The 16,182-nt window shown below is 35.8% G+C and overlaps 1 protein-coding gene and 1 long non-coding RNA gene across 2 annotated transcripts; one reads left to right on the plus strand and one right to left on the minus strand.

The window, feature by feature from the left end:
* Window positions 1-4,319: 4,319 nt before the first annotated feature.
* On the minus strand, window positions 4,320-11,193 carry LOC147838730 (uncharacterized). The gene is made up of 3 exons (XR_015519976.1): window positions 11,147-11,193; window positions 4,849-4,894; window positions 4,320-4,714 (listed from the first exon to the last, which is right to left on the minus strand). It is a non-coding gene; the product is annotated as an uncharacterized LOC147838730 (long non-coding RNA).
* On the plus strand, window positions 9,801-13,763 carry LOC147831739 (urokinase plasminogen activator surface receptor-like). The gene is given in 6 exon segments (XM_087300683.1): window positions 9,801-9,879; window positions 9,966-10,085; window positions 10,367-10,489; window positions 13,181-13,291; window positions 13,407-13,542; window positions 13,544-13,763. Coding segments are annotated over 6 exon segments (588 nt in total). The 5' UTR covers window positions 9,801-9,830; the 3' UTR covers window positions 13,593-13,763.
* The last annotated feature ends 2,419 nt before the right edge of the window (window positions 13,764-16,182 follow it).

Here is a 16,182-nt window from a genome sequence, read left to right on the forward strand (position 1 = left end):
AGCTTAAAGTGACATTTAAAGGCTTAACTAGGTTAATTAGGTTAACTAGACAGGTTAGGGTAATTAGGCAAGTAATAGTACATCTGTAGACTATTGGGAAAAAAAATTAAAGGGGCTAATAATTTTGTCCCTAAAATGGTGTTTAAAAAATTTAAAACTTTGATTCTAGCCTAATTAAAACAAATAGGACTTTCTCTAGAATAAAAAATATTATCAGACATACTGTGAAAATTTCCTTGATCTGTTAAACATCATTTGGAATTTTTTTTTGTAAATATTGTAAAAATATATATTTAAAAAGTTGAAGGGGGCTAATAATTCTGACTTCAACTGTATATATATATATATATATATATATATATATATATATATATATATATATATATATATATATATATACAGTTGAAGTCAGAATTATTAGCCCCACTTTCATTTTTGTTTTCTTTTTTAAATATTTCCTAAATGATGATTAACAGAGCAAGGACATTTTCACAGCATGTTTGATAATATTTAACTTAGATTAAATAACATTAGTTTATGTTAAAGTTAATGTTGAACTATGAATAATAAATGCTTTACAAGGTAATGCATGTTTAGTTAATGTTAGCAAATACATTAACATCAGTCTCACTTTATTTTGATGGTCCATTTGGTGAATTAAAGTTACATTGCAACTACATGCCAACTAATTCTTATTAGATTACAAGTAGACTGTTAGGTTGGCGTTAGAGTTGGGGTAAGTTGACATGTACTGTCACTTTCATGCCTGTCACTTTCATTGTTCGTTTATTTTGACTTGGTCAAATAAACTTTAATCACTCGCACCTGGATCCTCTTTGACTCTTATCTTTTGAACGTGACATGAACTTGCAAGAAAGGTTCTTATAGTCAGTTAAATGTCTCTTTAGGAGCAGTATTAAAATATATTAAGCAGGCAGTCTACTAATACTCAAATGGACCATTAAAATAAAGTGTTACTTTAACATCAACTTATGGACCATTATTCCAAAGTAATTACTGGATATTCTATTGATGTATGGTTTGTTAGAATAGAACAATATCTGGTTGAGAAACAACCTGTTCAAAAAACTATCTAAAAATTAAGAAACTATAAGAACTATAAAAAAAATTAAGAAAGTCACCTTTAAAGTTGTCTATGTAAAGGACTTAGCAGTGACCAAAACTAAACGGCAATTGAGTTTTGATATATTTATTGTAGGAATTCACAAAATGTTGATGGAACATGATCTTTATGTAAAGTTCTAATTTTTTTTGCCATAAAAGAAATATAAATTTGACCCATGCATGATTTCTTCTATAAATGTTTGTCTATTTCAAAATATACTGTGGGACTTTAAGACAAGTTTTGTAAGACTTTTAGACTTTAATACTGTAAGACTGTAAGGTTATTCTATGCGAATAACTAAAAAAAAGAGCTTTGAAGTGTAACCTATTCATCAGGATGAGTGCTGGTTACTGATAACATGGTAAACATCAGTTGTAGTGTTTAATTTTTCTGCCAATACTGTAAACTGTAAAGGGAACTCGTACTGATACTTCACCTATTTTAATCCTTGCAACAAGTATCTCGAAAACTTCCCATCACTTCCCAAAACAGGTTCTGTGTTGCATTTTTACATACTGTAAACATGACTGTCAGGCACAAAGGTTTATACTGTACATACTTATCAAGCTTTGACCTGCATCATCTTCCTGGAATTGAAATTCCTTTGCACCTTTGGCCAAATGTAATTATTAACAATCAACTATCAGATCAAGTTGCTATCATTTTATAGATATAATAATTGTTACCACAGGTTTTAAATTGTATTTTCTGTGTGTTTGATAAATAATTATATTATAGTAAAATCTTATTCAGATTGCACACATCTAAATAAACACATTAGAGTCACTTCTTAATGCTTCAATCCAGAAAAGAAACCATTAGCTCGTATTTTGATGATTGTTTGAGGTCAGTTTAAACCAGGGGTTTTCAAACTGTTGGTCCCACAGTGAACAAAGGTGGGTCGCGCAACGTCACGTAGCTGCAGCCATATTTACATTGCAGTGAATCAAAACCAATACGATAATGAGCGAACGACTCTTTAGAGACGATTCTGTTTTTCAAATGAATCATTTAGGTTAAAACACATGAGCTGAAACAGTCTGAATCAGCATTCATTGAATGAGTCAGATTCATTGTTTTGAACTGTCACGTGTCTAGGTCAGAAGCGTGCAGCACGCAAAGTGTTTGGTAAATGGAACAGTTTTTAAAACTAAAGGCGTCGCAGACTTATCATTTGTCTTCAAATCAAACCAAATCTAAAAAGGAGCCACACAGAAAATATGATCAGTCCTACCTCAATCTTAGTTTCATTGCTGGCATCGGTCCAGAGGGTGAGGAAGTCCTGCATTGTTTTTTATGCTTAGAAAAGCTTGCAAGCTTTCAAAACTTTACTTTTTTATTACTCAAAGTAGGAGTAAAAAGTAGCCCTTTTAAAAGTACTCATGAGTAGTGAGTATTACGCTGTTAAAAGTTGATGCATTTATATGTAATTTGTGGATGTGTGTGTGTAAACGTAACATTCTGTAGTGCATTTGGTTATTGCTCTGCAGACACACAATGTCATAAAACATTAATTTTAGGTTAGATTTAGGTTGTGATGTCAAATTTCAATGTCTAGCCAGTGTCTAAGGACAACATTATTTTCATGTCCAATAATGACATCAAATGACGTTGATATTTGGTTAATTTTAGGTTGTTAGAAAATGACCAAAATCCAATGTCGAGCCAACATCTTTAACAAACATCATATTGATGTAAAATACTGACATTTATTCATCAGTTATGGTAACCAAAATTCAACATCTGATAGATGTTATAGTGGTAACATCGACACAACATCAAGCTGTAACATTATTAGACGTTGATATTTGGTTGGTTTTAGGTTGGACGTTGGACATTGACATCGGGCTAACGTTGAGTTCTGATGTAAACCCGATTTTCATTTCCAAACAAAATGCAGCGTCTCCAAAACGTTAGGGTACAATTTTAATCTGACATCATGTTGACGTCTTGTGCCTGCTGGGTGTTTCAGGCCATTTCGCCATCATAGAGTAAACATCCGTCATCTTCTCATCAGTGACATGCATTTAAACCAGGGCTGCCCATACTCGGTCCTGGAGGGTCGGTGTCCTGCAAAGTTTAGTTCCAATCCCAATTAGACGCACCTGGGCTAGCTAATCAATCTCATACCAGGCTTTCTAGAAACATCCGTGCAGGTGTGTTGAGGCAAGTTGGAGCTAAAATCTGCAGGACATCTGCCCTCCAGGACTGTGTTTGGGCATCCCTGATCTAAACAGTCTCTGGGTCAATGCGTGTAAAGATTTTGAACATCTTCTTGGACACTTTTGGACACTTTAAAGTGCTCATGTCTTGAAGTAGTTCATTATGAGGTGGTTTACCTTCTATGTGTGATTTGATTGGACAGGAATTACAGGACTGACTTTTCTAATTCCTATAGACAAAAAAAAATTAAGTAGTGACTGCAGGTTGAAGGAAAGTAGTGGAGTAAAAGTACGGATGCTGCACTAAAAATGTACTCAAGGAAAAGTAAAAGTACACATTTATAAAACTACTAAGTAAATTACAATTTCTGAGAAAAACTTCTCAATTACAGTAATTTGAGTATTTGTAATTAGTTACTTTACATGACTGGTCGGGAACTGAGGTGGGCCGGTCTAAGGCTTGAAACTTCAGGGCTGAAAAGGAGTCCCACTCCGGCCCTGCTGTATACTGTAGAACCAAAAGACATGTCACTCGAATACTTTTGAATGGGCTAAAGTGTAACTGTCAATATGGCAAATTAAGCCCTGATTCTGGAGCTAATCAGCAATCGCTATAGAATGACAATTCTCCAGGGTAAGGGCTCGGACCAGACGTGAGTTTCTGCAGATTTTGTGTGATTCGAGCATTTATAAATTAAACTAAATAGACATTTTTGTTTATAGCAGTATTATTCTTATGTCCACACGAGGGCGCTACACATTCATGCAGTCTTTCACATTTTAGCCCAAAAGTCTGTGAAGAGTGATTATAATGTTACTTTACGTTTTAATCACTAGGATGTCAGTCCACTAATCAAAAGGAGAAGAGTCCACATACTTCTGCACATACGGGATAGTCTGACAACATCCAAGCATATCTATGAAAAGTGAATTCAAAATGTAAGAATTCTGGAAAATATCTCTCATGCTCTGTATTTCCCCAAAGTTTCTTATTCAACTAAATTCAGTGTGCTTTACTTCAAATTTATTATAATTTTCATACTTTGTTGTGCCAGTTTTTTTAAAAGATGTTGACGGCTTTTATATTTTAAGGTGAAAAATGAAAAGTTGAAATGAAAGTTTTGCAGCTGTAGAACAAATATAACACAACATTTTACATCAAAGTATCATTGCTGAAAGATGAATGGAAAAAGGCTTTCCTATTTGTTTCCTTCAATTACAGACATCACAATTTAGCATGTCCTTTTACATAGGCCTGATTTCTCAATAATTTCCTATGACTGCCACCCAGACTCAATCCACACCTTAAGCATTCTTATGCAAGTGTCTAATTGCCAGGTACTGTACACTGATTTACAGTGTAAAGATGTACGGTAATTAAAAGCCTTTGTAATGTCCTCTTAGTCATCTTTGACATGCTTCATTTCTGGCTCCAGGGCATTGTTGGTGGTGTTTGAAAAGAATTCAAGGACAGATATTAATTCAAAACATAAACTAAAGTGTGCTGAGCATGAGTTTGTGGCTTAAACAAATAGTTCAGCTGAACACTCGTGTACTCACCCGCATGTTGTTGCAAACACGACTTCTTTCTTACGGTACAGTGAGTCTGTTGAAAGAAAAAAATATTTTAGCAAGCTTTTTTATTTGACTTTGGTTGTCAGCTGTACAATATGACAATAAGATTTTTTTTTCCTGGGAATAACATTTCTAAAGGAGCTGTTGACATGTAACTGAACCAGATTTTGGTAAAAATACAAACAATACAAACATAAAAAAAATGAAACAAAAAAAATCTGAAAAATTGGTTAAGTAACAATAAAATGACACAAAGAGAGAGTTTTTTTTTAATGACGGCAGCTAAAAGACGCCTCTCATATGGAAAATGAAGTCATAAGCATTGCTTGGGTGTGATTTTTCAAGTGTGAACTTCAACAGAGTGTAAAAATCTTGATGCTTCTGTGGGTCTCATCTGATCTTTATTTTGTATGTTCTATTGCAGTGGTTCTCAAACTGTGGTATGTGTACCACTAGTGGTACGCGGAGGAATCACTGAGAAATGAAAGAAAAAACTAATACAATTTAATAATTTTATTCATACAATAACACCACTGTGATCAGCATTGGCTGTTCTCTAAAGCCTATGATCAAAGTGATGTGTTTAAAATGTTTACTTTAGTGCGTCGAGTCATCAGCTGCTAAAAATCAATTCAATTAACATCAACATCTCGGTCACTAGAGTGCCAAAATTTAACCCTCAGACTAGCAAAATGAGTAAAAACTGCAGCACGACGCGCTTGCATATTGCAGGCGTCCCCACTTAAAAACATATTAACTTTTTAGAATACTGCACCTCGAGTCACGTGACAAAAACCCACTGATAGGCTTTATATTTTGTATGGAATATAATTTCGTTGAATAAATATGACTCTGCCTTGTTTTCAAACTGTGTAGTGCTGTAGCTGCTTAATTTTGCTAACTGCGCTACTTTTTTTCAATACTGTTGCTTATGGTGGTACTTGGTAAGACAAGTTTATTCTGAAGTGGTACTTAGTGAAAATACTTTGAAGACCACTGTTCTATTGGATTCGAGTCAGGTGATTGGCTGGGCCATTCTACAGCTTGATTTTGTTTTATTAGAAAGAATTTGAGAGTTTCCTTGGCTGTGTTTTGGATCATTGTCTTGCTGAAATGTCCACCCTGGTTTCATCTTCATCCTCCTGCTAATGTAGATGTTGGACTGAAGCAGCGAATATTCATTTACACATAAGGAGGAGCAGAGGTTTGCTGAAGAACTACTAAGAGATTTCAGCTGCTGTCTGGGCTTTCACTGCCTTTCTACACCTCCCTTACTTCATGTGTCCAATACTTTTTCCCTGTTTCATTTTATTTCATTACATATAACTGCAATTGTAAACTAATTAGTTTAGTTTTCATAGCATACTGTCTATGGGTTTCTTTATCAACATCTGGTGGAAATTCCAAGTCAACAGCAACTTTAGAAATATGTTTTCTGCGAAAAATGGTGACGCGTTCAATACTGATTTCCCCACATGTATATATCATATGAACAAAATTATTGTTTATATCGTGGTGTCACAAAATACATTGTTTACATTAATACTTTTTTTATATAAGCACAATATTACACAGCATTACAAAAACACCTTCTTGGAGGTTTCCAGTAATCCTGTTTTAGGTTGGTTCAGTTGTGTTTAAAAGGGCTGGAGCTCAACACTCTGGGACATTCCCTGTGTCTGAACACTGAACTCCCTTCCTGTCTTATTCACCATTGAATTCACTTTCCATTGAAAGAGACTTTGATTGACATTTTAGTAATTTGAAATAATATAATTTATAAGAAATAATATCTTTATAGAAATTAAGTCTGTAAAAAAACTGAAAATGTTCTGGCAGTTTCTTACAAGGTTTTTGTACTGTAATATATATCACACCAACCCAGACAATATATAAATTTAAAATATATCAAAAGTTTTTAAAAGTACATTTTAAGGTTAAAGATTCTTAAAAAAAAAAAAAGATCAAGGTCTCATAATGCAATTCAAAAACCAGCCTAGGCTGGTTGGCTGGTTTTAGCTGGTTGACCAGGCTGGTTTTAGAGGGGTTTTGGCCATTTCCAGTCTGGTTTTAGCTGGTCAGGCTGGAAAATGACCAGCTAAATCCAGCTAAAACCAGCTTGACCACCCTGGTTTAAGCTGGATATAGCTGGTTTTGGCTGGGCTCCCAGCCTGGCTAGGCTGGTCAAGCTGGTTTTAGCTGGTCATCTCCCAGCCTGACCAGCTAAGACCAGGCTGGAAATGGCTGGAAACCAGCCTGGAAGTGGCCAAAACCCCTCTAAAACCAGCCTGATCGACCAGCTAAAACCAGTTAACCAGCCTAGGCTGGTTTAAGCTGTTTTTTTCACTAGGGAAACTGGGAAAAATGAAACAAATTGGAAAAACTTTACAAATATTACAGATCATAGTGTATATGATCTATTATTTTTGTTATTAATGTTATTATGTAAGATCCAGATCAGAGCAAACTCTTACTCACTATTTAAGTAGTGACTGCCCATACATCTTGTTTTGTTTTTCTTCAGGGAGATTTAGCGTTAGATAGGGGGTCAGAATCCCCAACCCTCTCTGTAATTCAAACCCTGGCCCTCTGGAATTTGTTGTATTGGTGTGGTGTAAAAAAGGTTTGATAGCTGGCAGGACAGTTGTACCCTAAAACAAAATTCTATTCTATTGTCTACTGAAAATACAAAAATGATTCATTTTTTCTAATGTAAGGGGCATTTACAAAAAATATCCCCAAATTTAGATTCATTCATTCATTCATTTTTTTCTTTGGCTTAGGCTGTACTCACACTAGGTACAGTTGCCTCGAACCGGGCCAAAGCACGCTTGTCCCCCCTCCCGGCCCGCACTCACAACACAATCGGGCCTGGGCACGCTTACGTCATCGCTGCTGCGCTGTTCAATGAGAAGCGCTCTCTCACTCAGCAGCACAGAGGAGATTTCTCTAGTTATATCGTTTCAGTCGTTTGTTATGCAGTGACACGCAGTCAAATATTTCGCCAAACAGTCCTTAGGGATGCGGTGACACGCAGTCAGATATTTCGCCGAACAGATCCGCCACTTTTGGCGCTCATAAACAATCATAAAGCTCTCGTGCTGCAGGAATGAGGAGGTCTGCTGAAGGCGCGCAGCTGGCGTGCAGTTATCGGTTTGCGTATTTAATAAGCTACGGTAGTTTGCGTTCACTGAACAGTAAGAATGATTAATAAATCCATATGAAACAGCCCCTTAAAAGTCACGTCTCGCTTTCAGTTTCGGGCTTTGGCGCGTTTTGCACTCACACACAAGCGTACCGTGCCAAAGCCCAAGTGAACCGCGCTCAGGCCCACCTCTTCCAACCGGGCCAGGGCCGGCCAAGTGAACCGTGCTTGAGCCCGATTCAGCGCACTCACACTTCTCAAACGGTCCGGGAAACGGGCCTGGGCACGGTATGGATGGCATAGAGTGAGTAGGCCCATAGTCTCTCTATTTATCAGGGGTTGCTGAATCTCCAACTTATCCAGCATGTGTTTTACACAGCAGATGTCATTCAAGCTGCAACCCAGTACTGGGAAACATCTATACACACTTATTCATACGCACACACTTATACCATGTCAACATTGGGATGTGAAAATAAGGGATATGCCCACCATAATAAGGGATTCCCCCGACCCCGATGTCTATATGTCTGTTCAAACATGCACCCAAAACCCAGACTTTCACTCTGCTTCAAATCACGAGTACAGAATCCATTTAGGAAACAGCGTCTACTCTATTTTATCACTATGGTGCGCGTCAGCTGACAGTCATGCAGCGCTATATGACTTATTGTTTTTGAGGATTGAATATGAAGGGGAGACAGCACCTGTTATAAAAATAAAAGGGAATGGCACCGTTTTATGTTTATTTCAAAGTGTTTTCATACTCGAACAAAGCGAAAGCACAGAACAGACTCACATTTAAGAGTCATGGCGGCCCCTGGTGGTTCGGTGGTATGGGTTGAGTATAGGGAGGATCGGCTCTTAAATGTTTTTTTGCTACCCTTCAGAGAAAGACTGAAAATACAGGAGAAATACAGGGAAATACCTTTACGGGATGATAGCAGGATAAAACTGTAAAATATGGGAGAATCCTGGGAAAAACGGGAGGGTTGACAGGTATGCACTATGAACAATTTAGTTTATTATTCAATTCACCTATAGCACATGTCTTTGGACTTGTGTGAGAAACCAGACCATCCAAAGGAAACCCACACCAACGCGGGGAGAACATGCATACTCCACAAAGAAATGCAAACTGGCCCAGCCGGCACTCAAACCAGCAACCTTCTTGCTGTGAGGCGACAGTGCTAACCCCTGAGCCACCATGTCGCCCCCAAACTTAGATAAAGATTATTTTCTGCTGATGAAATAGTGCACGACTCATTTTTGACCTGTAAGTCAATGAGAGGGTTAACACAAATCCACTGCCTGGCCAAAAAACTGAAGGAAACACCTTTATCCTTATCGGAATTTTTTTTACAACCTAAAACATTGCCGAGTTTATTCTCACCAAGAACTGCATTCCTTTCTGTGTGCGGTCATGATGAGACCCCCTCACTATCTGACCACTCTGTAAAGTTTCACAAATGTGAAGTTGGGGTGAACTGGCTGTAAATTCAAGTGTGAAAACGAAACCTTCTTTTACAGATTCAGCCCTGGTCTTGGATAGACATCAGTATGAGAGTCAACTTGACTGAACTATCACTTTTAAAAATGATTTAGGATGATATACTACCTGTAATGGTGCATTCAACCTGTTTAACAAACAGCCAAATAAATGACTTACATTTCTGATTCCAGAAATACATCAAGGGTCTGTTAAACTTTCGCTTTTTTCATAACCCACCCCTCTTTTAAAAAAATTGAAGACCCTCCCCATCTTACAAGCTATATAATGTGTAGTGAGACACACGTTATTTCATTCAGTGCTTCATGCAAGATGGATCTGCAAGTGTCAGTTTTTCTTCTTTTTGTCGCCTTTACTTCAGGTAAGTCGCAGTGTTTGTAATGTTACTGACTACTGAACACAAACACAGATCCCTGATGTCTCTCTCTCTCTGCTTCATCACTACAGGACACTCTCTCAGCTGTTACCAGTGTGGCAGTGTGATGGGTGTATGTATATTTCCATCAGAAAGAACCTGTCCCAGTGGAAAGTCTATGTGTGAGAGTTTCACATATGTCAGCAAACTTGGTAAGGCCAATATTATGAGCTGAACTTTACTGCTGAATTTGACTGATGCAGATTGTGGTATTGTTTTCTGCTGCTGCAGTGGAAATGACTCTTCTCATGTGTGTTTTGGAGGAATATATAATAGTGCAGTTACAAATCATTAGAAACAGTTTCCCAGCATTTATTTCATTTCTACCAGACAATTAATGCTAACAATACAAGTAGTATTTTAAAAATGCTAAATGTTTTAAAACAATTCCTGCAGTTCTGTTGATCATAAATGGATCATTCATGATTTTTAGGTCTTAAAATGAAGGGTAAAGATTGTTCTGCTGATTGTGAAGTTGGGACCATAAACTTTGGCGTTTCACAGATGTCTTCTACATGCTGTAACAGTGACCGGTGCAACAAAGAAGATGCTCCAGGTATTATACCATGCTGAGTATATCCTATTTTTTCAGTAATTCAACACTATTTACACTGTAAAATTAAGTGTGCCTGTCGGCAGCATTTCTGATTATAAAGCTGATGTCTAAAAACACCCAAACAAACACAAACAACACAAAATATTTAATTAAGTTTTGCATCACAAGCTTCAGTATAGTACGGTATATTAATTTATTTTAAAATGTGCATTTAAGTAATATTGTCCATTATTACAGGGTTTTTGCTGGTTTCACAAATAACTTTTTTCAAGACCATGAAAAATGAAATTTCAGATTTACAGTACATAGGGGGTAACTGCTAAGCATTTTTTTACCGATCAAAAAACTAATTTTAATTAGCTATTTTTTAGCCACATATTTTAAAAAACATGTAAAAACAAGCAGACGCTAGTTGTGTACATACCAGGGGCATCGCTATAGAGACCTCATTTACTGGGGCTCATACCCCAGTAAAAATCGCCAGTGCCCCAGTAAATGCTTTGAGATACGATTTACCTTATATGCAAGTGTATTTATTACGAGTGTAAATCCCTGAATAAAGATGTTATTCTCGATGTGCAACCAAACTAACGCTGATGAAAGCAATGTAGTTTAATCAAAAAGCAAACTGAGCATGTGGGGGGAAAAAAAAAATACCCGCGCGCCTGAGCCACACCACTCCTGCTTGACGCTGACACACTGCTCTGCTCCCGGTCTGGTTGTGAACATGCACGCCGAAAAAATCCGAAAACCGACAAGCAGTGAGTTTTGCAAGTCAACAAAACTAAGTTTAAATAATGTGATGGTGATCTTATTTACTGCATGGCTCCTAATAGATTTTTTGGTATGAAGCAGAAAGGAGGGATGAAGTCAGTGAGGTAAGACTTAATAAACCTACTGTAATTCTCGGCCTTGAGTCGGGTCTAAGACAACACACAACAGATAATTCTATAAAACATTCTAGCAAAACATTTGTAGTCTATTGAATTGTCTATATAATTTTATTCTAATAAAATTAATATTTATTCAAAAGATTTCTTAAATTACACTTTAAAAAATAAATCCGTAAAGTTTACGGTAAAAAAAAAACGATGCTGTGGTTGCCAGTACGTTACCGTTAAAATTACAGTACAAACCGTAAAAGTAATTTCTCATTTTTACGGTAAACTACCATATTGTATTAATGTATAGAGGTAATATGTCTGTATTTTGAATGATCAACATCTACACATCTTTTGTTACACAGTTAGACACGTTAACACAGTCATATGCAGGTGGTGAAGAGCAAGTTACAAAAAAGGAACCAATGCTCATCACAATCAACTTTTCCCACAAGCAGAAAAGTGTATCAGTATTGAAGGTGTTCAGTGTCATTCACACAGCTCGTAAACACCAGTATGGTAACATGCATAAAATTAAACTCATGAAATATACATTGTTTATCAACATTAGATGTAACATAAATTTCTAATGTACATAACTGATGGGGAAACAACTAAAAAGATCCATAGCAATGTCAACAAAAAGCTTAAAAAGTGATGTGCGTTACAGGCAATTCTGGGAAAGCAAATTACGGTTATTGGCCGTGTATATTAAGGAAACATACCGTTAACCAGGTTACGGATTTGTACTGTAGCATTTTTACAGTTTTATTACTGTTGAAATCACGGCCATTTTTTACAGTGTATCTTAGCATCACTACAGTTGTGTTTTGTTTTTAGTTACATTTAGGATTAATTTCTGGTATTTATTTAGAATAAAAAATTGTATAATAACAATAATACTGCTATGTGTATTTTTATTTTTTTTGGAGGGGGTGCTGTGCCCCAGTAGAGCTTTATGTCTAGCAATGACTCTGATGAATACTTTTTTTTTTCACATAACTTTAAAAAACTTTTTCCATATTACCAAGTAAACAGGGCAGCATCAGCCATTTTAAATTCCCTCCGTCTCATCTGGGTAGTCATCCTAGCCTTTCTCAAAGTAATCTTCATAAAGCCCATGTATGGTGCGCGATAGCCTTGAAAAGGCCGCGCGCTGCAGCACGCAGTTGCGCAATAAGAAAAAATTGTTTGTATTGCGCAATGACAAGCAATAATATAGATCGCACCACCAAACACATGAACACGAAAGTAACAACCGTGGTTTAACAAATGTAAGGAGTAGAAATTATAGATATGTGTAAAAATGTAAAAAAAAAAAAAGTTTCAAAAAATAAGTAGTGGAGTAAAGTACTGATACCAGAAAAATCAGCTTAAGTACCGAAGTATTTCTACTCGTTACTTCCCATCTCTGTATACGATATAAAGTGGGTCTCAGACTGGACAGAAAGCACTGCATTTAATTAAATTTTTCCCACTATATCTTTAAAATATGGAGTAATACCCCAGTATTTTTAATGGAGTTTCTGCGCTAGCCTGCTGCTATTTATGATTTTTGTGTTTACACGGTCTTTCATCTCGTTTTACGCTTGCACAACTAAATGAATGCTTAAATCTATATAACTGATTGTATTTTAATTACATTACATGATGGATGCTGTACAAAGAAAGTATAAAATAGAAAATAGTCACATTAACCTTTCACTGGAAGTTTATAGTTGGCTGAAAAGCACTAGCTGTGCATATGGGCCATTGACTAAATGCAGCAGCTAAAGTAAATAAAGGAATACCTTTTGTTTTCCTGCTGTAGATCCCAGCACTGGCACTCCTAATGGAAAGATGTGTTACTACTGTAAGGAGAACAGTTGCTTATATTCTCTGAGCTGCTCAGGGACAGAAGATCACTGCGTTACAGCAACAGGTGAGAATCTGGAAACAAAAAAAAGAGACATTATTTGTATTTCTCTTGTGTTTGAGATTTGATACAGATCACAATCTACCAGAATCCAGTTTAATTAAGCTTTCCCCTCCCCCAGCTGATTTCTCAGGCCAGCCAGAGATTTTAAAAGGATGTGCATCGAAATCTTTCTGTGATGCCAAAGACACGGGTCCATTTAAGAGCTTCTCCTGTTGTTCAGGGAATCTATGTAACGGAGCTAAAAGTGTCACTCAGCTTTCTGATTCTCTGTCTTCCTCTGATCGCCTTCCTCCTGATGCTCTGAATAAACAATCTTCTACAGCCTGTTTTATACACAACAGTATGACTTGCATTGTCTCTGGAGCACTTGCTGTACTGTATGTGATATTTTTGCTGTGACATTCTGATGTAATGTTTTATAAAATAAAGGCCCAAATTTATCCTGGGGGCATTTAATAAACATTTTAATAAATAATTATGTGTGAGTACTGTAAAATATCATGTGATGCAGGACAAGCGCTGATTAAGATTCACAAGCTCTTGATTTTTGTTTAAGTTTGATTTACCAAAAAAGCTGCAGTTACAAGGGCTATTTTTAGTAGTATGTAGGGGTTATTTCCAGTTTTAGCCAAAAGAATGACCAGTCTGTCAGATGAAGAAGAGCTGGAATCCAGCTTCAACACTCGCAATGAGGTCCTATAGGCCGGTCTGCCTTACAGTACAATAATGCAGCAATTATACTCTTTATACAAGTCCAGAAAAGGTGTGATTGGGTAAACATCCCATTGGTTAAAGCAAAAATAGACTATTCTAAATGTGTGCATCAATGAAGGATTATATCTAACTCCAGATATGGATGACAGCATGATTCTTGGGGTCAGGCTGACCCTAAACTATAAAGAGCTGATCTCCGACATGTGAAAAGCTGAACCATGGAGGCATCCATAGACGCAAGAGACAATCTGTTAAGGAAACTCAAGGTTGTTTTGTGTACGTTAAGCTGACTTATCAAACTAGCTAAAACCTGGTTTAAACAACATTCAGCTACAATATCTTCACTACACACAAAGTCTATCGAGCATAAAAAGGAATAACTTTTAAAAATTAACTGTAAAAATAGCAAAATCACTTTAGACATTTTAGACAGTATTAACTATTGATATAAATAACAATAGAAACAGATGTTTCCAGTCCTCAGCCCTTCAGTTTCACTCGAGGTCTCCGTGACCTATGACCTAGTTTGGTGGCTCCTGAAAATAGTTTCAAAAATACAGGCAAATGCACTGAACATTCTTATATTAGGCAATGGGTTAAATTTATTCATTATTCAATAATAATTTTTAATAAAAAAAAAGAAACAGGATGATGAGAAAAGGATAAACGCTGATCCATGCTGATTGGAAGGTGGAAATCTGAATCCTTCAAGTAAAAAATGTGTCAGTAAACAAAAAAGTAAACTACTTAGTAAACCACAACTAAGTTCAAACTATAAAATAATTACTTACAGAATTATGTATAATTATATGTGGATGGGTCGAGTATAAATCAGCCTTAATAAAGGTGCAGTAGTAGGTGATTGTCTTCAGAAACATTTTTTGCTGTGCTTGTTGAAAGTCTCTTCACATTCCAATAGTAAGGAATAAAGTAAATGATCTAAATGTATTTACAGTTGAAGTCTGCTTATTTTTTCCCCCAATTTCTGTTTTTTTCAACATTTCTAAACATAATAGTTTTAATAACTCATTTCTAATAACTGATTTATTTTATCTTTGTCATGATGACAGTAAATAATATTTGACTAGATATTTTTCAAGACACTTCTTTTCAGCTTAAAGTGACATTTAAAGGCTTAACTAGGTTAATTAGGTTATTTAAGCAGGTTATGGTAATTAAGCCAGTTATTGTATAACGATGGTTTGTTCTGTAGACTATCGAAAAAATATAAAGCTTAAAGGGGCTAATAATCTTGATTGGTTTTACAAAAATTAAAAACTGCTTTTATTCAAGCCGAAAAAAACAAATAAGACTTTCTCCAGAAGAAAAAATATTTTCAGACATACTGTGAAAATTACCTGCATCTGTTAAACATGAGAACTATTGAAAAAAAAGAAAAAAAAATCATTAGCATTACTTGGCATGTAGATAAAATGTAACTTAAATTAACCAAACGGACCATCAAAATAAAGTATGACCGACAGCGTTTGCTAATAGGGTAATTAATTGATTTTAACTTTACTGAAATATTACTGTTTTTTCGCTGTAAATAAATTTTAGATCTGTCATCATAGTGAAACTACCCTAAAGTGCATAAACCACAGCCTTCAGCAGAAATTCACAGCTGCCTCTTACTAAAAGCCACATTCAACAGAAGAGCATTTTAAACCAAAGATCGATCGATAACTAAAAACCCAACCATTAAACCAAGATGTGTGTGCAAGACAAACAAACAGGAAAAATGTAAAGACAACATCAATTGATGAGAACACACAATGATATGAACCACAGCGGATCAAGATAAAGTCAAGTCAAACAAATGCAGCAAAAACAAGTTGATGCATTTTTTAAATGTATTTTTATGAACTCATAATTATTACATATTAAAATATATATTTTTTAATGAAAAAAGTACAAATTGTTATTAGAAAATATATTAAAACTTTATACTGAATCCACCAATAGAAATGTATTTGGCTGAAACCAGTTTAACAAAAAAAAATAATAATAACATACAAAGGAAAAACATTCATTGCATACAGAACCAGCTTTTATTTATTTATTTTTTACATTAAACTCATTTCATTAACATTCAACTAACCCAAATTTTAAGAGACAGAAATTAAGAAAAAAAAATACAATCTAAGCAGCACAGTATTAGCACTGTTGGCTCACAGCAA

Source organism: Danio rerio, chromosome 21 (assembly GCF_052040795.2).
Source record: "Danio rerio strain M-AB ecotype USA chromosome 21, GRCz13ab, whole genome shotgun sequence".
Taxonomy (NCBI): Eukaryota; Metazoa; Chordata; class Actinopteri; order Cypriniformes; family Danionidae; genus Danio; species Danio rerio.